Raw genomic sequence first — 22,221 nt, forward strand, 5'->3', positions numbered from 1 at the left:
TTCTCTTTTTGCACTCCTTATGGAAACTGGTGTTACACTTCCCGGCGTTCAGCGATGACATTTGCAGCGCGCTGCACGGCCAGTGTATAGATAATGGTGCATCTGTTTGAAAGCGTTTCGAGGCATCAGCGTCTTGGCTGTTCTCTGCAGCAGTGCAGCGCTGTCTGCTTCCAACTGCAGCAGCAAGTTTTTTTTTTCCTCTCTCCTCCAGTATGACTTGGGCCCCAAGTTGCACCCCGTGATCCCACATTATGTGGAGGAGAATGAGGAGAACTGCATACATCTCACGTTAACCTTGACTCTGTGCACTCAAAGGTTATGTGTAGCAGTTTTAAGCATATTAGAGCGTGTGTGTATTATATGAAAGGATTCTCGTTAATTTGCCTGTATCCTCTGCTTTTATTAAGACAGTTATTTGCACAGATTGCTGAATCAGCAAAATTCATGTAATGCAATATTGGGAATCAGCTGCCGATATCAGTCAGCGTCCATATCTGTAGGTGTGCATCAGACGAGCACAGCTATGGGCAAGCACTCTCTGCATGTACCATCTGCATTCAGTGCTGCAGCTGCATCAGTCTGCTGATCCTCGCAGCATCCATCCTCTCGTCTGTGCTCACTGACACCGGGGAAAATGCCCCTGCTGGCATATCTCTCACATACCCCTCGCCATTTTCAGTAATGGCATCCCCTATAATGAATAAGCCATGAGGAGGGGCCCTTTTACATGTCCTATTAGATTACCTCTGTATGCTTTACCTGGCTACTGTCACTTTATCGCCTTTGCTTCTCCACTTGACTTAATATTCTCTGACGCTGTCCCAGCCAAGGACACGGTGGGTAAATATTTGTAAAGCCTCACAGATTATGTGAGCGTATAAATTCAAACTTGTTTCATCTATTCGGTATGCTTAGTTCAGTGGACGTGTGAATACACTCTTGCAGAAGACTTAATCAATTTTAGCAACTAATTGCCTTTTTGCTTCTTTGTGCCACAGCAGCCGGTCGTCTTCTAGTAATTCTTTGACTAAACTGAGGTTAACGCTAAACCGTGAGAATAAAGGTTATCTGTCAAGTATCTTGACTCCCGCAAATAATGGAGAAGGCTGTAACGCTTGCCTGGTGAGTTTACGTGCGGCTTTTTTTCTTTCTTTTTGCCATTCATACCTCATTCCTCAGCTTCATTGATCTGTCCGGAAAAGATAATAGACACATTGATTCACAAGCTCAGCAGCCTGCTTGGTTTACACATCAGTTCAGAGTAATTCTCAGTAGTCCTTAGTCAAAAAGCAGAATTGCCTTAACTGAGGACAGACTTCTTTTGAAGGTGTAGATTTACCATCTTTTCTGTGAACACCTTGTTTCTTTTGGTTTTTGCAGCAGAATTCTGAGCATGTGACAAGATGCAGCAAAAAATAAATAAAAAATACAGAAATCTGGAGCGTTGTTGGAGTTGAATGCTATGTTAGAGGGTTTTAAGGTGGCGCAGGAAACGTGACATTGTTGATGAAAACTGGACTCAGGAAGGAGGTTGAGGTGAGCTGGCAAAAATCTCTGCTCACTTCAGTCAGTCAGTCTTACGGAGATGGACTGAATGCAGCGTTCCTGACTTCGTAGAATAAGGTGGTGTGTTCGACTGCACCAGTGCTTCTTTGCTGACCTCATTTTGTAAAGCTGATGAGATTCCTCCCAAGGCCAAGTCGAGTGAAAAAGACACCGTTAATGACACAACAGATCAAATGTGGTTCTACTGGAAGGACTGTAAGCACGCAGAGGGACAAACACACTGAAGTGTGAATTCCCGGCGAGTGGAGCGGTCCAAGATATCTTTTATTTCCCGATACGGATTTTGAAAGAATCTCTTACAGTATTACTAACCCCCTGATATTAAAGATCCCGATTTGAAGGCCGAGCTTGATATGTGAAACATATGAAGTGCAGGGTGTCATCAGTTTCTCCCTCAGTATGAGAGAGATGGTGGTACAGGGCTGTGATGGATTGATATAATAGCGAGAGGCTGAACTTGTGACAGCTGGCTGCTCTGTTGTGAATGAGCGGCAGCTCTGTGAGCTGTCAGTGTCAGCACCAGCCAGTCTGCTCTCTACACTGGCGCTGGAGCAAAGCATAATGCCCACATCAGCCTTAAGAGGGAGAGACTGCAGCTGGAAAGTCTAGATTAAGCTCTCATACAGCTATAATAATTTCAAGCATGCCCGTGAACAACCCAGTTTCTGTAAGATCTGGCATGCCACGCAGAATGTAAATAAAAACAGATTGCAGTGATCTGTTTAACTGAAAATACCTCAAAGAGCACATCGGATACTGAAACTAAGATCAAACACACATGATGTTGCACTATTTAACAACTAATTAAGTTTATAAGATTAAGAAATGAGCATCTTGTGAGGCTGACCTATCGGGCACTTTAATATTCTCATTGAGAATGAAGGTGAATTCACAAGAATACAATCAGCAGGCACAAACAAGAGAACAGAAGAACAAAGAATGAAGAAAACCATCAGTAATATAGTTTTAAGATCTCAAAATTGGTCCCTATTTTGAAGCCAGTTTGGAGATTGTGGGAAATATAGCAACTGTATCGAGGTTAGTGTAAACAAGTTAAGTATTTATTGGATTATGAGCTGAGTTTAGTTTATTTAGCTTGAAAAAGACAAGAGATGCGAGGTAGTTTGGAAGCTTCAAAGGCTTCATAATGTGACAATAAGGCGTCTGTTTACTCTTCGCTGTAAGGAATCCTCCTCTTGATACAGTAAAAAACAAGGTGTGAAATTTGTGGTTAGTGATTAAAAAAAAAGGTTTTAACTGCTAGAGTGTGGATGGGGCAGCAGGATGACACAGAACACGTCCTTAACTTCCAAACAACTTATTTGATACGTGTTTTTGAGACTTTGACACCGTCAGACCTATCAAACCTAAATAAATTGCACAATACATTTTAAGCAAATACCAGTTGTAGCAAATACAGTACAAATTAAAACTCATGTATACTAATTCAGATCTATTTTTTTTAAACCTTTGTTAGAAGGTCCAATAAACACTGCATTAAGAAAAAAAATCTGGCATTCGTTTCATGGTTCAGGCTTTAAAGGGTTAAGATCCAGCACTCCATCGAAGAGTGTGTGGGCAAATCATGCTTCTCAGTGTGAAATTGCTAATAACTTGGGGATTTCATCATCTTTGTTACACATAATTTAAAAAAAAAAAATCCAAAGAAGCTTTTCTCTCTATCCACTGAACGAATGGCAGTGAAAGCTCTACTGGAGGCACAGGTTTGGGGACACACAAGGTGTTGAGTCATGTGATGAAATAAGAGCAGGTCTTGCTTATTTCAGCACAAAAACACCAGACCTGAGTCTGCACACCAGCGTAACACAATGTGCTGTTTAAAGAAGAGCCGATGCCTCTTAAGTAGTATTAAACATGCCCCTGTCCCCAGATGTTAATCAGACTATCTCATTATTATTATTATTTTTACTAACTTCAATTAAATACAGTGTCTGAACTTTTTAAGTTTCTGTTTGATTGCCATATTTTTAAGACAAACAAAAATAAAATACATGGATTTTTTTTTTTTTTTTTTGGGGGGGGGGTCTTTGAGAAAAAAAATAAAACAAAAAAAAGTAAATGCCTAAAATTCATACCTGTAAATATAACATTTCACAACTAAATTTCTATATTTCTTTATGGGAAGAAATTAAAGAAGCTGACACAAAAACATCACCATGAAATCATCCTAACATCCTGTGTTGGTGACGTTATGATGGGTGTCCATAATTACGTGTGCGTGTCCTGTTCATCTTGCCTGCAGCCTGTTGGTGTGGCCTTTTTTTCACTTGTTTTGTGCTGGACTGTATTCTGCCTTCCCGGTTTTTGGAGGAGCGCTGCATATCCTCCATAACAAGTGTGTCATATAGAGATCTGTGCTGTCTCTTGGCCTACATTCACTATTGCCATTTGTTACTGCCACAAACAGGTAACACAAAGGGACAAAGATGTATAATGTATAGCTTCCTCCAGAGCGGCCTGTTGATGTGTTTATCTGCCTGCGACCCATTTTAGCAGCAGAAGCAGGGGCAGGGGCTCCGGGGTGATTCTTCACATTTTCACTGTCCTCACCAAAAGAAATCCACGGCTAAATGAGTGTTAAACAGAAAAAGTCTGACTCAAAATCAGACGTAGTCTAGGAGAAAGAAAGGTTAACATTATTTTTACCGACTGCTTTTAGTCTGCTTTTCTTTTTTGTTAAATTTTATAGCTACACCGAATGAAATCGACATTATACACTATTTTAATTACAGCGCATTACTCCCACTTCATGTGTACTATTGATAAAAACTCCACACTCATTTCAAGTCTGCAACAGTTAGTGTTCTTTAAAGTGTACACAAATTAAATAAATGAATTGAAAAACAACCAAAAATTCATTCCTTACTTGTCTGCTTTCCCAGTTCTTCCCATTTCTGAGCCTGCTTGTAGTGCTCAGCTGCGATCCCTGATGAAAATCTTCAAAATGAATCATGGACATATAGTTTTGCTGTTGTTGTTGTTTTTTTTTAATAATAAAATTGGATCAGTAATTTTCTGCAACAGATGGGACTGTAGTTTTTTACTCAAACAGGAGTAAGCACCGGATATTTGGAAACTATTTTCATCCACAGATTAATTAACATTTGGCATTTCTGGCAGCCTAACACTGCATGTGCGCCTGAATTCATTTCTTTGGTTTTTTTGTGACCATTGTAGAGACAATAAAAGTGTGGCTTGTGTTTTATGACAATGAACGACTATGGCTCAGAGGAACGCTGGACCCTCTTAACACACATGCAGTAGTTGGATTAAGTTGCTTTTTATCCCCCTCAATAGTAAAGGAAATTTAAAATATCCCCAACAATGATTTAAATACGGAGCATCACATTAATATTGTCTTTAAGTTTTGCCTGAAAATAGTCTCGTCATTATTGTCTTCGCTTAATGAGTCAGTATCTTGTGTTACAGTGAACACAGCTTTGATATTTAATTGTATATTTTTATCTGCAACTATTGCACACTGCTAACAACCTCACAGCATAATCCACTGTAGGCTTTATTCATGCCATCCATTATTTTATGCACCTGATGAGCCAAATTAGAAAAAATGGTTTTCATTTCACTGATTCGTGTTTATAATTTCTTGCCATGTAGATGTCTGCCTGTTAAGAAAGAGTTGTCGCTGCAGATTTCCAAATTGGATGGATACCATGCTGAGCTCGTGGATGCACGCTTGCCTTATGGAGGCAGCCAGGAGAGCCTTAACCACGCGAGAGTCTGCTCCTGCCATCTGCCGAACCGCTGTGTGAGTGATGAGAAGGGCTGGTGCATGTCCTGGATACTTTCTAATGAGCAGTGTGAGCTGATGCCGGCCTACACCTCATCAGACACCGGTCACTTGCAGGCTTAATCTCCAGTTGGGATGCGCACGGTGATCTTTGCATCTAGCACCAAACATGCACAGCAAATATTTCTGAGATAAATTTCTGATGAAGACACTAATCAGTTATTCAAATATCCCCTAGGATGAAATGGTTACCTTAGAATAATGCAGATCTGTCTGCAGTTGCTGCAGTAACCCTCTGGCTGAGCTTATTTTGTTGAGAAAAACACCATTTAATCTGCAGATCACCCAGGAAGGCTATCACCCACCTGGGACCCCTCCCCGGAGGTGTGCCGTTCCACTGCTGATTGCCTCTCTGTGTTTTAGCAGCAATGCACCATTCAAGTCTGCAGGCAACTTGACAAATGAGCAGCGACCTGAGCAGAGGGGATGCTTATACTGCACCACACATCCTGTCCCATCCACATCCTCGCGTCCCGCAGTGGTTCACCTTTCCCAGCCGATGCCCTTTCCTTATTGTAACGCTGTAAGTCCCACATGTAGAGTACATGCTCAAATTCATGCTCGCTGATCCACGTACACACAAAGACGCTGCTTAAAGAGCGTGTAAGTGATCAGAAGCCTATGTATTTTCTATTATTTCTTGCTAGGCTGCCCAAATTGATTGTGTAATTTTTCATCATTTGGCAGAAAATGATAAACTGGAACTGGAACGTAAGCACATAAAAATAAAACATTTTCCCCAAACTTTAAAATGTGCCGCTTTTCTTTCTTTATATTTTTCTTTTACATAATTTTAAAGTCACTTTCTTTTAGTTTCGGACTCTTAGTTTGACAAGAAAAGACATCTGAAATATAGCTGCAGTGATGGGAAAAACAGCAGCAGGCTATGTCATCTTCTAAATAAAATGCATATCTAATTACCTGCGATGTTAGGATGAATCTGTTGGAAAGTTCGATTAGAAGCTTGTATAGCTTAACATAAAAAAGGGAGGCCATCGTTGTTAAAAAGTTGGGGGAGGGGGGGGTCTACTTTTACTAGCCAGACATCACTATTCACAGACTGAATTATGTTCTAAACCTCACCGTCTAAGCTCATTTCTTTAATGACCGATACAGATAATTGTTTTTATTGCTGTGTAAGGATTTCTGCTTTACAAAAATGGACTCTGCTGGTTTTAAATTGCAAGCAGTCCTCTGAAACTTGAGTAGTCTTCTCACCTACAGCCATGAATCTATTTAAGTTCTCAACCTCCACTGAAAGAGGTGTAAGCAAAAAAGCCATCAGGAGAGCTTCATCAGTTGCAAATCTTTATTTACTCTCTGTGCACTTTTGTGAGCTGGCTAGGAGATAGATTTTTCTGCATGAAGTATTTAATAGCTCCAGAAGCTTCATCAGTATGTAGTCTGCAACTGCATCCAAATGCTTTAAGACATCATCCACCCACCGGTCCTCCTCAGAAACTGCACCTCGGAGCTAGTGAGGAGCAGAGTGTCTGACGCAGCATGCGATCATTCACCTTGACTGCGTGAGCCACTCGCTCGGACTTGCCTCGGCGCAGCTGTCCGCACACACAGAGGCAGAGCACTCTGGCAGCCATGGTTTGAGTGGGACGTACTATCGATCCTGCTGAAATGATGGTTTCTAAAAGGGAGGCAGTAAGCATGTCTGCACGCCCCTCCTCCACTTTGGAGGGGCCCTGAGATATCACCGAGCTCAGCACATTGCACCATCACCGTATGGGGAAAATGGGATTTTCACAGGGAGACGAGCTGAGGGGAAGGTAATTCAAGTCGCCACGCTATGCTCCTCACCAAGGATGTAAAATGAGCCATGTTACCTTCAGACGCCTCACAGAGTGGACAAACAAGGTCATTTTAAAAAGTCCTATTAATTCCAGGCCTTGACATATGCATAAGTTCTGAAGTTAACAAGGAAGTGAAGAAAAGGAAGATGGTTAATTAGCACTTTCATCCATGCATCTTTTAGTGTGCAATCAGGACAAGCGCCACTGTGTGAATTATTATTCTGAATAAGGTGTAACTGATGTGGAGTTTTGTGCAGACTGTGCGATGCTCTAAACCTCATCCAGAAGGTGAGTATTCAGAGGATCCACTAGATGGCAACACTGTCCTTGTGTTTCCCAACATTTGCTCATATCTGGCGCATATGTTTGCTCTGACTTTCACATTATTAGGAAATTCTGTGCAGGCTGTTATAGCAGGTCCGCTTCCACTCCTTTAATAGGTGGCATGCACTGTACAGGACCTTTCAGAGATGTGAAGCTACTGCACCGTTTGCGTAGCAGATGTCGGTTGTATGAAGAGCATACATGTCACGTTTGGTACAAATCAGTCATCAGTCGACACGCACGACTTTCCTTGGGGGAGTCAGTGTGTCAGTGAGTTGAGTATGATTTGCGACCTACTGAGCGACACTGACTGATGGCTCTGAGGACCGCAGCTTACCTCAAAATCATTAGCTCCTTTTTAAAGCTGTCCAAGTGAAAGACTGAACAGCCTGAAGGTCAAGGTGAAGAAGAAAATGCATCAGTATCGTCATGACGGTCATATGGTGTCTGTGCATACTTACTAACTGCGTTAATCGCCATCACTGTTACATGTGTATGCATAAGGACGAAATATTACAACATAATTAAGTTCAACGATACACAAGTGAACACAAAAGCAGAAATATCCTATTATTCGTGTTTGGTGTAGCCATTATAAAGAAGTATTTAGACTGCATATAAAACCTCCAGCACACACATGTGAAAAATATGCCTTTCTTTTTCTGAAAAGTCTATAACAGCAAATATAAGCTCTGAATTAACAATAAAGGACTTGTCTACCCTCCTTTTTTTCCACTCTCTGTTTCTGTCTCCTCTTTATGTCGTTAATGCTGCTGGTCTCTTTTTCCAACCTGGAACTCATAGCATGCCAGCTCCGGCACTGTATAACTACACAGATAATAATGTGGATAATAACATAAAATGAAAAGAAAAAAAATAAAAATAAAAGACTAAGACGACGAGCCTATAGAGAGTCTACAGCGCTCCTCTTGGCAAAGTAAATGTGTTTGGCACAACAAAGCATTCAGACCGTGATTCTGCTTAATAAAACACCCAAACAGGACAAGAAAAAAACAATAAAAGTGAATAAACAGTTGATGTGTGGGGTCCTACTTGACTTCTTTAACACTGAAGGGTGAACTATACTGAAGTTAGCTTTATACTGGAACATTTCAGTAGGTTTTCCATTTACAGCAATGTGTAAATTTTGTTTTCAAGTCCATGATGAGGTGTATGATTGTTTAGTATCTACATATGGACTCACTGCCACTTTGTTAGGTACATGTTATCAGTACTGGATCGTTCTTCAGAACTTCTTTACACCTGCTTTATGCTTCGGCAGGAAATCTACCTCATAAACTTCCATGTGTGATCACAATCATCTGTTGTCTACTTTTGGGAAACCTGGGTGAATTGTTGCTTCAGTTTTCTGTTCTTAGCTGACAGGATCTGCACCCGGTGTGGTGTTCTACTGCTGTAGCCCATCTGCTTTAAGGTCTGATGTGTTGTGTAAGATGCACCTCTGCACACCTTGGTTGTAATGAGTGGTTATATGATTTAATTTTCCCTTGCTATCATCTCAAACCAGTCTGACTATTGTACTAAACAACTATAGTTGCAAAGCAAGTGATGAGTGTAAATGCATTTGATAAATATTTTTATATTTGTACACATCTTTGACCACATACACAAAAATTTTAAAAATAATTTAACCCATGATACTGAACTGTAGGACCATTTCAAAAAATACATATATCTTCGGATTTATCTTATGAAAAATACACCTTTTCTCTATCTTAAGACGCCAGAAAGGTTAGCATAATAAAACAGTTCTCTAGAAAGTGTTCATATCAGCAGTGAAATGTATTAAAATCTGATATTATAATTGGGTTTACATCTTCACTTCGGATTAAATATCGGCACCGCATATTATTTTAGATTTTTCGTGAATACATTTATGGCCTAAAGAAAATCAGCATAAACTGCATTACCAACACGAAGCCATCTTTGCTGTAGCTGCAGCCGCTCTGTGGGGAGGTCCTAATCTGGTCTAGCAGCTGGGAGCGTTTGACCACGTGACGCGAGAACTGCTAGAGAGCAGCCATCACCATTTCACCTAATTCATGCCCAGCCTGGGAAAAAAGGTGAGAGCACAAGGAAGAGGAAAACTACGATGGAGTAGCTGAAGCCGTGCCTGGTCTCATCCCCTCTGCTGCTGCCTCACAACTTAACAAGGTGTGTTTGCCGTGTGCTTTTCCTCTTGTGTGTTTTTGTGCTTACTGTGTCGAAACGTTTGTTTCGCTTCTAGTGTTCCTCTTTACATCACATTTAAATATCTGATATAAAAAAATTAAACAACAACGCCTGCAAAGCCTCCTCCCCCAGTTTAGACATAGCGACACAATTTACTGGTTACTATCTTAGTCCCCCCTCCTCTCTTTTATTAACATTAGCCATATTGTGTAGCTGCTTCAGCTAACGCCGACGGTTTTTGCTGTTTGTCGGATAACAAATGTTTCGCAGGCGGTCGAGTTTCAGGTAAACAAAGAAAAAAAACGAAGCTAAAGAAAGGCCAACGGTAAGAAACGGTTGACTCACGCGCTTCTTCTGTTTGTAGTTGCGCGTGGACGGTTCCACGAGCTCGGACCACACGGTCGCCAGGTCCATTTAAAACTATTAAGCCCAGGCTGCTTTTACGGTAGCTAGCATGGCAAAACTCGGAGGAATAAGTGTCCAGAAGGCCTACATACGCTCATTCACACCCTGCTGCTTCAGCTGCCAGCACGCTTTACTTTCACACAGTAAGTTTAGTTTTTATTCAGGCTGTTGTAGATGCGTGTTGGTACCAGTTTAGTCAAGGCCTGGAGGTAGTGGCACTATTGTTATACCTGGCTTCTCTTATGCTAATAGTCTGTCCTCAGTTTCAGAACGTGTGTGCTGTCTATTTAAAGCTGTTTAGTTAGACATAAACCAATCAACAAAACCTGGATATTCTAACTTGAAAGGCGATCTTCATATGCCCGTGTAAGGTTGCATTAGTTATAGCGTTGTGCTAAATCGTGGTGATGACAAACTACAAAAAGTTAAAACACAGAACAAAGCAGACCATATTAAATTCTTGAAAGCTTGACCTGTATGTATTCAGGAAATCAGAAAAACAGGCTGTGGTTTAAGTTCAGGTGGGCCTGGTCTAAATTGAGCCTTACAATAGAAACAAGTGTCTTGATGCATGTTCAGTGATGTCCAGATGAACAGAATCAACTTTCCCGGATAGAAACAAATGTTTCCTTGGCTCAGCAAATCCGGTGAGGCCTTTCCTTCTGCATTTTAATCAGCTTCAAACCAATTGGGGGGCCCAGGAACCCTAAACAAACCCAGGCTAGGATCCCAGCCCAAATACACCCCTCCACAAGCCGTCTTTTATACTCCCTGTGGGTATGAAGTCCAAATGAAATCAGGGACGACTTCTTATTGTTCTTGCATTTTTGATTTGTCTGCTAATGTTGCATGCGTTGTAAGGTGGCCCTGTGTGGTGGGAAGGGGGGGGATGGTAAACTCCTGGCACAGAGAGTGTGCAAATTAACATGTTTCACTCTCCATGAATGCTGGACAGCCATCGAAAAAGAGATTGTTTACATTCAGATGCTGGCCACCCACTGTTTGCTTTTTCTTCCCTCCTTGCTTTCCAATCACTAAAGAGACATGACCCATTTAAATGGTTGTTTACTTGCATTAGAAGAAAGGCCAAAGCACTGCTCAATGAACTCTTGTCTACAATTCAATTAGAGTGGCCTTCCCTGCAGCACTATTTTCCACATTACACAATGCTCTCTACAGCCTTGCTGCAACATGGGCAGAAACGGGAAGCCCAGAAAGCTGCAGCTGTGACACCTGGGCCCACAAAAGTCACATGTCTTTGGGATATTATTTCCAAACTAATCTTGCTACTGATTGCTTCTGATCTTATTAGGAAAAACATGCTTCATGCTGTAAAAAGAAAAACCAGCATGAAAATTAAATTAAGACACAAATTCTTAATTTTTCTTCAACAGTAATGAGAAGGTAGTCCATCAGGCTTTTATTGTCCAGTTTCTCTGCTGAAACTATTTCTGTCTCAAAAGAGCTCCTGTCCAGCTGTGCTTCTCTAAAACTTTTTTTTAAAACCAGACATTTTATTACAGCTTTTCCTGTTGCCCTCTGACTAGACAGCCATATAATAGGAAATGGCTGGAGTTTTTCCTGTCTTTTTTCCCCCTATTTTTGGAGGTTGTGGGAATATTTCACTTTCACATTTGATGCGTCATGTTATCCTGTGGAGAATGCTGCTTTTATGCTCTTTTAACATTTCCAAAGCCAGCACTATTAGAAGATTTAATCGCATTTGTAATGCCGCAGAGCAAAAACTCCTGTTGATTTTATTACATACATTTTGTTGCATTCAGGGTTGGCCTATCAGCCACTTGATAAATGGTCAAAATTGGCAGCGTCAAGTTTTCGTGAGTTCTCAGATATACTTGGCTTTTTCAAGAAATGTTTGTGAAGTAATGCATGAAATTGAGGACAGCTAATCAAATAAAACTTGAATGTTTTTCATGTTGTTTGTGCAACATAATCCCAAATTAAATTACTTAGCCAAAAGGAGAACACAATAACATGGGTGTTTACCACTTACACATGCAGACCTATGTACACTGCATGGATCTGGAGCTATATTTTATCCAGACGTTTAAATTTATGTGAAAAAAATCACGTTTTGTCAGTCTGCATAACCACATCGAGCCACAAAAATTAAGCATGTTTTTTTTGGGGGGGGAGGCAGGCATAGTCGGATTATGTGGTTGTTTTTCTACATCTATAATAAATGAATTCAGTTAAGCAAAAATTCAAAGCTGATTATCACAGTTTATCTGCTGCAGTGTGATGAACGTTGACTTCTGGGTAAAATAAAACTGAAGCATACATTTGTGCTCATATCAAAAAGAGTTTTAAGCAGACACATTCCTAATAGTATAAAGTGATAACACCAATAGGATAAATTTCCTGTCATGGATTTTACAAACCCAAACCTATATAGCCATTTGTTTTATAAGACCCCGAAGATGGCATCTATAATCTGTCGGTTATTAAATGTTGAGCTGTAGCTGTCCAAACTGCCACTTTAACTAGGTCAACCTATTCTCTGTGACGAGTCTAATCCATTATACAAAATCGTTTCAATCTAGCAAATACACTGTTGACTAAGTGATGAGAACTCGTTGGTCTTGTCTTTCTTGGCTGGCTCAGCATAATAACTGAAACTGTTGAACTGGTTTAAATCGGGGGGGGACTCTGCCTTGGTCTCACTGTATGAAAGCTGAAGAGTTTTAAGTTAAAGATAAATGAATGGCAGTGATCCCAAATGTCTTTTGTTAAGGTTGTAGAAATGTGGTTGTGGTCAACAGATGCCTGCTTCCTGTTGTATGATGATGTTATCATGTACTTGGTCTTACATCATTGGTCATATGACAGTGCCTTCTTTATGTTAAATGCATTCATGAGAGCAAAGTCACTCTTGAGGATACATAAGACTTGCTGTTGTCCTTATATGGATCCTGATGATGTTTTGTTTTATCTAATGCTGTCATTGTCTTAAACAGATTAGTTTGTGAACTTTGTTCTGCTTTCATCTCCTCTGACCTCATCAGGTTGGCTTCCAGCTCGTCATCTGGCCTTGGCTGTCTGCATCTAACAAAGCAAAAGGACAAACCTGCATCTTAGGTGACAGCAGGACACTGGAATAGAGGGTTTGTGGCTGATTACTCCCCCCATTAGTCTTTGAGGAAGCGGGGGGAGGAAGAGGAGGAAGAACGAGCTGCTATATCTACCTGTAGCATGGGGCAGAAAGTCCCAGGTGGCATTAAAACCATCGATATGCGGGATCCAGCATTCAGCCCCCTGAAGTTGGAGCTACAGGCCCTGAATCACACTAAGCCATCACGACTGGATCTGCTGCTGGACATGCCACCCGCGAGCCTGGACATCCAGGTCCAACACTCGTGGAACAATGATGACCGCTCCCTCAACGTCTTCGTCAAAGATGACAACAAGCTGGTGTTCCACCGGCACCCTGTTGCGCAGAGCACGGACGCCATCCGGGGCCGTGTTGGCTACACAAGGGGACTGCATGTGTGGGAGATAAGCTGGGCCATGCGCCAAAGGGGTACACACGCTGTGGTCGGAGTGGCTACAAGTGACGCACCTCTACACTCAGTGGGCTACACAGCTTTGGTAGGAAGTAATGCTGAATCCTGGGGCTGGGACCTGTGCAGGAGTAAACTCTACCACGATGGCAAAAATCACCCAGCAAAACCCTACCCGGCCTTCCTTGAACCAGACGACACCTTCATAATACCAGACTCTCTCTTAGTAGTCTTGGACATGGATGAGGGGACTCTTGGTTATATAGTAGATGGACATTATTTAGGGGTGGCATTCAGAGGACTTAAAGGCAGGAAGCTGTACCCTGTGGTGAGTGCTGTGTGGGGACACTGTGAAATACGAATCCGGTACACAAATGGACTTGATCGTAAGTATGAATTTTAAATTAAATATTACTCCCGTTCAGATTGTCTGTCATGTTCAGCTGTGTCATTGTGATCTCTTGTTTACTGAGCTCACCTAACCAGTGGGAGGATTTATTGATGCAATAAAAAGAGGTTTAACAATTAGGGCTTGTCCCAGTGTCTAAACAGGCCATGTTACCAGAGTAGCATTACTGTATTTGTGTGGCTACCTCTCTAAATGTTATGTAAAACAGTACATGTTATCATTGCACAGTGTGTTATCATGCTGTTCAGTCCAGATTACTTAGAAATGCATATATAGATGCCTCTCTGGCTTGATTCGCCTGATATCAGACATAAAATGGAAGTTAAATCACTTTTAAAGTCTGACATTGCCTCCACTCTGGCAGCAATAGGAAATGTCTCAGTTTTGATAAACAATTTTGGATCACTCTAAAGTATAAATGTAATATATTTATATATAAGTGTGGTGTCTCTCTCTCAGTCTTTGTGTCTACTTCAGAAGAGGCACTAGCGCAGGTTGTCTTCAAATCACAGGGCTGGTATTTCAATCCCTGGTCCCTTTGTAGAAATACAGAATCATCCTTAGACAAGCCACCAATGTCAAGCTGCTCAAAGTATCAGGCCCTGCATGGCAGCTTCTCGACCATTAGTGTGATTAAAAAGTAATTACCAGTAGTCAGCTATCACCAAAAAGGTGTGGTATATGCTTAGTTCATTCATTTATTGACTCTTTTTTTGTTTGTTCAAAAGAAGGAGAAAGATTTGTAAACACAAAGTGCAAACAAAAGCAGTCAAAGGTAACATTTAAAACAAAACAAAAAAAAGCAAAGACAGGAGAGTGAGGACTTGTGAGACAACAAATAAAAAGTTTCAAAAGTTCACTTTAAGCAGTTCTTTGTTTCAAATGAACTTTGACCAAAATTAATTTTGTGACAAGTAAACTACAGTTTGCCCTCTTCATGGCCAGATTTTAAAGAGACGGGCAAATAAAAAAGCGTATCATAAGCTACATGTTGCATTGTAAGAGGAAATCTGTTTTATGTTAAAATTGCAGGTTTCTCAGGTTAATAGAGTGCGTAGCAAACTCCTATCAAGTCTCAGAGCTCTCCCCATCAAGTTAACATCTGTCTGAGGTTGCCTTTGTCTTACTTTCAGTTTTTTAATCCTCCCTCTTTGCCAGCTCAGAATGGGGATTTTTTTTTTCAATGTTTTTGGTTTGGTACATTTTCTGTAGGTATTCTAGTTGTTCCGCTGTCTGCCATTTCACCTACATGGGGAAACCTGCTAATGGGTATCGGGGGAAAATGACAACACTGTCTTCGTGTTTTGGTTGTTCTGTCTACTTCATTTTCTTGGTAAAGGTACCCTGTGTTAGGCTTTGCAGATGTAGTCATTTTTCTAATCCACATTTCTCAATGATGGATTAATGGTTATGCCTAAATGAGCGAATGGTATCATATTTGACAAAATCAGTTGATCTTATGTATCCCTTGTCTGAGGTGTTGTCTTGAGATTACCTCAGACAGCTGTGTCCTGTGCTGAACTAGTGCATGAACAGACATGCTGTAAACTTCCCTTTCTTGTCATTGCCTGTACTTTGGCTTGCTTTGAATCAGAACCAGGTGATCCTTTATGTAAGTGTACAAAAAAACAACATGCTAGTTGTCCCATCAGACAAATAATGAGAAATGACTCCAGTTGGATTAATCCCAGTTATTCCTTGGCTCATGAGGTTTCAGTGAGGAAAGATGGTGCTTATTGAAACATGTTGTACTACCCGGATGTCCCAAGTGTTCTGTGCTCATTAGATTTTTATGTTGAGCTCAGATCTCTTGACCTAGTTTCAGCCTGAATAAAAGAAACTGTCATATACATAAAAGCCTCTTTGAAGTTGATGATTTTTTTTTTTAAACTGTTGTATTTGGAGCAGGGAGATCTTTAATCTTAAGTAGTGTTGTTAAACGCACTTGGTATCATTATATGTAGTTAATCTTGTGACTTGATCCAGTATGCAGAGCTGCCACAGTAGCTGAAGTCCACACTTTTTTTGTTGTCTCAAACAAGTCCAAACCTGGAGAAAATACGTATACTAGAGTTGCAAAGTTAACATCTGTTCCGCACATACACATTTTATGTTCTACATTTTAAAATATGACAAACTGTAGTGTACCAGTATTTGGCATTGAAGACTTTTGTCTTTTAAATAAACTGAGACGACGTATATGTTGTTGCTCACGAAGTGAAATGTAGGCAGTAAAGTTAAATAACCTAGAATCTACAAACGCATCAGGTTGCATCTCTCTAGTCAGCAACAGTGTTGGGCAGATGTTGGTGAATGTAATTTAGGATTTTGAGGAAACATTGGTCAATCTACTGTTTGGAGTTGGCGACCTACTGTCTGGTTTACTTATCGGAGCTTCCTTTGTCAGAGTCTTTGCTAGAATTTTTTTAAAGTGAAAGAAATGTCAGGTTTTTTGTTTGTTCCTTGGGGGGGCGGAATGGGGGGGTGGTTTCTGACACTGATGCATTTATGCGCTTTGTGCAGCAGTAGCCGTAACTGAATTATCTGCAGATTAGTCAGGATTTGGTGGTAAATGGTGATCTGTGCGCTTTTGGATAGCCACCAGCTCTGCTTTTTCAGATGGCAACTTTATACAGTGGATAAGCACCTCTTCCTCTGGTTGAAAGCTGTACTTTATTTGAGTTCTATCCTGTGGGGCGAGGGCAGGCAGGCTAGGGCTGTCCACACATCCAAGACCAAACACAGTGCCCATCGTGTTTGAGGGTTTTGTCTTTGTATCAGAAACTTCATTCTCCTGCTGCTACCTCCATTACTCTTAAAAAAAAACAACAACAAAACAAATAAACAAAAAAAACTGCCTGTATTACCAGATGACTCTTATGGGACAGGCATGGTTGTGCATTGGTCATGTGCAGTTTTGCATGCACTTATATATTGTAGCTGCTTACTGTCGTCAGAGGGCAGTGTCATAAATGTGGAACAACTTGTCTGTGGGCTACTCTTGTCTGCATCATGCTGACAGATTCTTGACTTCTGCCTGCAGAAGTGGAATTGAGCTAGCCCTACAAAAGCCAAATATGTGATCAATAGATTTTTTTTTAAAGGAATATTTTAGATGCATTATAGTGTACTCTACTATTTAACTTGTGTAAGCTGTCATATAAACATGGGCTGAACTGCATTTGCAGTGTTCTTTTGTCCACAGGGCATGTGTGGGTCCCAGATGTGTTAATACTGTGTTAGAAATCATCCATTTTATTTCAGAGTGCATGTTTTGATGGTGTGAAGTGCCTTTGAATATCTCAAGCCTAAAAAACTTAAAAGCTCAAATGTGGAACATCATAATGACTGATGTATGGAGACATAATTAGTTTTTGAGGGGGCAGGGGAGAGCTCAAAATTTGGCTACAGTCCACTGAACCTGCTGCCTTCTCTAGAGCAGCGGCCTACGGTTCAAACAATGTTATTCAACATGACACGTTATGCACGCTGCCTTTTTGCTCGACGTATACATGCTCCTGAAATGAGCTTCTGTCTCTGCAAATGCATAACTTTAACTTTATCACCCTCTTTCTCTCCCCCAGCTGAACCGCTCTCTCTGATGGACCTGTGTAGGCGTTCAGTGAGGGTGGCATTAGGAAGAGAGCGTCTGAGTGAAATCCATAGACTACCCCTGCCAGCCTCTCTCAAGAACTACCTGCTCTACCAATGACGCCGCCGACAGTCACAACACTCTGAGCACACCCTCATTTCTTTATGTTTCTCTGGGATCATTCTTGGGTTAAACTTGTTTGACAGCATTGCTCAAGCCTCCAGGACTGAATCAGCCTCGTGATTCTATGAGTACGCTTCCATGTCAGTGGCTGGACTCCTTTTCAGTTTCTTATCTTGTTTTTAATGACTCTTTCTCAATTGTATTATCTAACTTTATCAAATCAGGAATCACTGAGCACTATGCACACGCTGATCCAGTCGATGCCCTGGCAGTCACCAGTTTGTAGGTTGCTGTGGTCAAGGTAGTTAAGTGGTCAGTACCTCTGCTGTGACCTCCAGACTTTCTGATTTATGCATTAATGGCTTGCAGGCTCAGAAATGTGATATGCTGTAGTACTAAAACACCTAGTGATGAATTGGCTTAGCAATGCATTGCCTGTATCTGACCACAAGGTGGCAGCACATATCAATCTGTAAAACAACTTAAATTGAGCATTATAACAGAATTGTTTTTAGAAATCGGTAGAAGATTTTAAAAGTGGTAGTGGATTTGAAAAAGGAAAAAAAAAATAGTGCTCCAGACACAACACAGAAAAGAGATGCTTACCGCTCCATAGAGAGCGTCTGTAGTGCAGTGCGGTTAGTGCACTGTGAGACCCCTGAGCTGCTCTGACCTCTCACTGTGCTATCAGGTTTCTGTGATCTAAAAGGGCCGCATCACTAGCCATCAGGCATCCGACAAGAATGCGATCAGCAGTAATTTTAACAGAAATATAATGTCACTGTGATTATTTGTAGCATGCATCTGCGGGAATTATTTTCTCAATAGAGTCACGTCTTTTTTGTCATTTATCACTCCTGCTTTCTTGTAGTGCAGTAGTTTTCAACCACATGCTGTTGAGGCCCAAGAGTTTTTTGTTTCTTTGGGGGGGTGTTTTGTTAAATCGGTCTCCTCATCAGATGACTTCACTGGTTTGCACAAATTAAGCCAGGTAATGGGGAAAACAAATGAAATAGCTACTTTAGCGTAACAGCTGACTGACTCTTGGGTCCCACTGGCTCATAGCTGAGAACCATTGATGTAGTGTTTGTGTTTATTACATTAAAAAAGGGGGGCAAGGGGAGTTTGAGGTAATGGGCTATGTAGATGCCTGAATTGACAAGCTAAAGTTTTAAGGCACTGTACTGAGATAAAAATGACAATCTTCAACGTGCTGCACAAATGTAATAAAAGGTCAAATTGCCAACGCAAATATCATAGACCTGTTGTCGCTAGTATTTTTAAATGTGCAAATGTGACACACATTCAGGATGCAGCTGAACGTGGACACACACTTCACTTTTCCTTGCTTGCAGCTTCCCTTTTTATTTGTATTTCTTGTTGTAGATTTGTTTGTAAGTATCTATTAAAGATGATTTCAAATTATATAGTGTGCATCGTTTTAACTGCAGCCACAGCAGTACAATCTCCTGTACTCTACAAACTCCCTGGCTGTGTTCACAGTATGGAAACTATATTAGTAGTAACTAATGGTCATTATTAAGTCTCTCTTTACTTTAATAATTAGTCGAAGACTTTTTAATTTTTATTTATTTATTTTTAAGAATGAGACCGTTTAAACCCTAGATGACAGAGTAGTGAGATTTGCTGTTGCAGATAAGTGACCGAAAACAACTCATTTGATGGAGATTAACCATTAAGATAAAGGGAGCAGAGATGGTGTCATTATAAATGGAAGTAGAGTTGTTTAGTTATTCCTACCTAAAATATAATGGATTTGTAAATAAATCAGTCATTTTGGAATAGCTTTGTCACTGGACATGCTTAAGGGACGAATAGGAAACAAACGGATGCTACATTACCATGATCCTCCCACACAGGTGTTTTCACTGTTTGGTCTCAGTGTGTGGAGCGGTGCGTGGGTGTGTCCACTGAGTCTATGTTTGGACCTGTTTTTCTGACATGAAACAGGTAATTGTGTTACTAATCACAATAATTAATGTTTTGTTCCTAAACAACAGAACCTTCATTTATGTCATTAATTAGGATTTCTCTGTTTAATGTTAACACAGCTGCTGTGAATCCAATTACTGAAAGAACTTGCAGATATGAAATAACACTTATGTCCGCCTAGTTAGATTTGAGTATTCTATTGATGCTATACTTTTTATGTCTAGTAGGTAAAAATACTACAAGCGGCAAATTTGATTGTATTCTTATGTGCTGGCTTTCAGATGGGACTGATTTTAGTGAACAGGTAGGAAAACATGAGTGTATATAATGACATTAATAAGGTCTGAATTCCATTTCGCTGATTCAGAGGGAAGTAGTTATGTGTGTTGAGCTAATGTCCCACTGCGATGGCATCCTGGGAGACATGGATATCACAAGCCTTTATTAATGATATTAATTACAAATGACTGCATCAGGGCTAAAGATTAAGAGTATTTTTGTTTGTGTATTTCTTTGTTTTTGTCTTTGTTTTTGTGGCACGAAGTGTTGCACACTAGTACTAAGTAAACAGACTTTTGTGACCTCACTGGACCAGATGTGAAGTCTTATCAGCCGGATAAATGGAAAGCACCTGTGTGGAACAACAAGAAAAACAAGTTTACTTGTAAGCTTTCAACAACAAGGCAATTCAAGATATGAGCTAAGGTAGAAAAGAGTGTTTAAAAAGTTTTGATTCTTGAAGTTAAACTGAAGATTAATGGTTAAATTAACATTGTAAACTATGACAATGCAATGCTAGATAAGAATAGATAAGAAAAAGAAAGTTTGTTCTGCATAACCTGAGAGATCCAGAAAGTGACTCATGGATTGTCTAAGTTCTTAGAAAACAGGATGCCATTATAAGCATCTGAGACACTGGCTCATGTGATCCACTGTCCTGTCCTTAGTGAGAATGCTGCCACAGCTCAACACTGGACTTCTGGTAGAATCCAGCTCATCCACACACACATACATACTGTATATGATAAACCATGGGGGACATCTTAAGCCTCTCCTAAAATTTGCATTTAAAGCTGAGGCACATTTTGTGGCTCCTGACACTGCACGTCCTACCACATTTCACAGCCTTTATTTTATTCCTCATATAATAAATACCAATTAATATATTCCATTTATTTTAAATTATTAGTTAGGCCTTTTATGTTTTAAGACATTTCACAGTTAAAACCATGAGAACACAGTTAATGACCAAAAACTACCAAAATTCAGGTTAAGAATGACAGTATCTTAGAACATTATAATGAAAGTGTTAGGATATGCTAAATGACAAGAAAATAAATAATACTCTGATTCTCACAATTTTATAATAATATAATAATATTATTATATTTGACTTCTGTTACTTTAAGAAATATTTAGGTGCTGGTTTACAAGTTAAAAAAGGTAAACAAACACACTGGGAGTGCTTTAAATGGTAATGGGTAAAACCAGTAAAACCAGTAAAGTCGGCAGGCAGTGGTGGGATGGGTGTGGGTGGGATTTAACTTTCAAGACTACATCAGTCTACGAGGCCTGTGACCGTTTCTTTGACGCACAAACCAAGACCCTCCAATGCGTGTAGAGGTTTCAATTTAATTTAATTTTTTTTAATACAGAACATGCCTTATTAAGCAGCTCTTTTAGCAACAAAAGAAGACTGATTTGTGCTTAGAATGCTTAGAAATGCTAAATATTAGTGTGATAGTGAACAACCTGTTTTAAAGATTAAAGTAAAATTGATTAGAAAAACCTGAAATAAAGAAATCAAAGCAAATACAGCTTTTATAGCTATGAACAACCACACCAAATATGCATTTATTGCAACTAGTCACTTGATGTCAGCATTCGCAGTACTTAAATAACCATAAAAACAGTTGGTGGTTTTGATTTAAAAAAAAACAAAAACTTCTCTAATGAGACTCATTCTAATTCAAAGCATCAGATTGCACATCCCTTTTCAAACTCTACCTGTCAAAGTGGGTAGGCCAGAAGATGATTTATAGGACATGAAAGAGGAAAAACAAAACGTTCCTACGCAAATGTGTTCCTGTGTTCCTGCACTTTGGACTGAATCTATGCTTATGCAATGAAAACTGATTAATCTAACTTCTCTGGGCCCCAACTGTGAAACGGTAACAGACCTAAAAAAAAACTAAGGCTTTCCAATAAATTCAGCATAGTAAAAAAATATATTTGTCTGTGAAATTAGACGTAGGAAGCGACATGATCTCCAGGGCACCTTGTGCCAGAGGCTGCCTCATTTGCTTCCAATCAAAGTTAGCATGATTTGTTGATAACCCAAATGAAATAATAATACATATAAGTAAATAATAATAAGAAGACTAAAAAACATGGAAATAGCAAGTATAAGCTAAGTTCCAGTGTCAGTGCTCTCACGTCAATAACAAAAACATGTCAATACAGGTTTGCAAAAGCAATTTAAAACATGACAAAATGTGCCA

At 40.1% G+C, this 22,221-nt stretch overlaps 1 protein-coding gene and 1 long non-coding RNA gene across 3 annotated transcripts in view; both read left to right on the forward strand.

Annotated features, from left to right (window-relative positions):
- The window catches only part of LOC146495294 (uncharacterized), a 20,991-nt gene extending 11,714 nt beyond the window's left edge, over positions 1-9,277 (forward strand). Inside the window, exons 2-3 of the long non-coding RNA XR_014871441.1 lie at positions 5,237-5,479; positions 5,676-9,277. This is a non-coding gene — a long non-coding RNA (uncharacterized LOC146495294). The remainder of the gene's footprint in view (positions 1-5,236; positions 5,480-5,675) is intronic.
- Positions 9,278-9,487: 210 nt separating this feature from the next.
- spsb1 (splA/ryanodine receptor domain and SOCS box containing 1) lies at positions 9,488-19,192 on the forward strand. 2 transcript variants are annotated; one of them, XM_085145175.1, is made up of 3 exons: positions 9,488-9,699; positions 13,149-14,029; positions 17,637-19,192. In XM_085145175.1, the coding sequence occupies exons 2-3, from the start codon at positions 13,336-13,338 to the stop codon at positions 17,762-17,764; spliced, it is 822 nt and encodes a 273-aa protein (XP_085001301.1). In that variant the 5' UTR covers positions 9,488-9,699; positions 13,149-13,335; the 3' UTR covers positions 17,765-19,192. The 2 variants fall into 2 exon arrangements, with proteins under 2 accessions (XP_085001301.1, XP_085001302.1); XM_085145176.1 differs by lacking the exon at positions 9,488-9,699 and adding an exon at positions 9,727-10,265.
- The last annotated feature ends 3,029 nt before the right edge of the window (positions 19,193-22,221 follow it).

This window comes from Neolamprologus multifasciatus, chromosome 20 (genome assembly GCF_963576455.1).
Source record: "Neolamprologus multifasciatus chromosome 20, fNeoMul1.2, whole genome shotgun sequence".
In the NCBI taxonomy this organism is placed as follows: Eukaryota; Metazoa; Chordata; class Actinopteri; order Cichliformes; family Cichlidae; genus Neolamprologus; species Neolamprologus multifasciatus.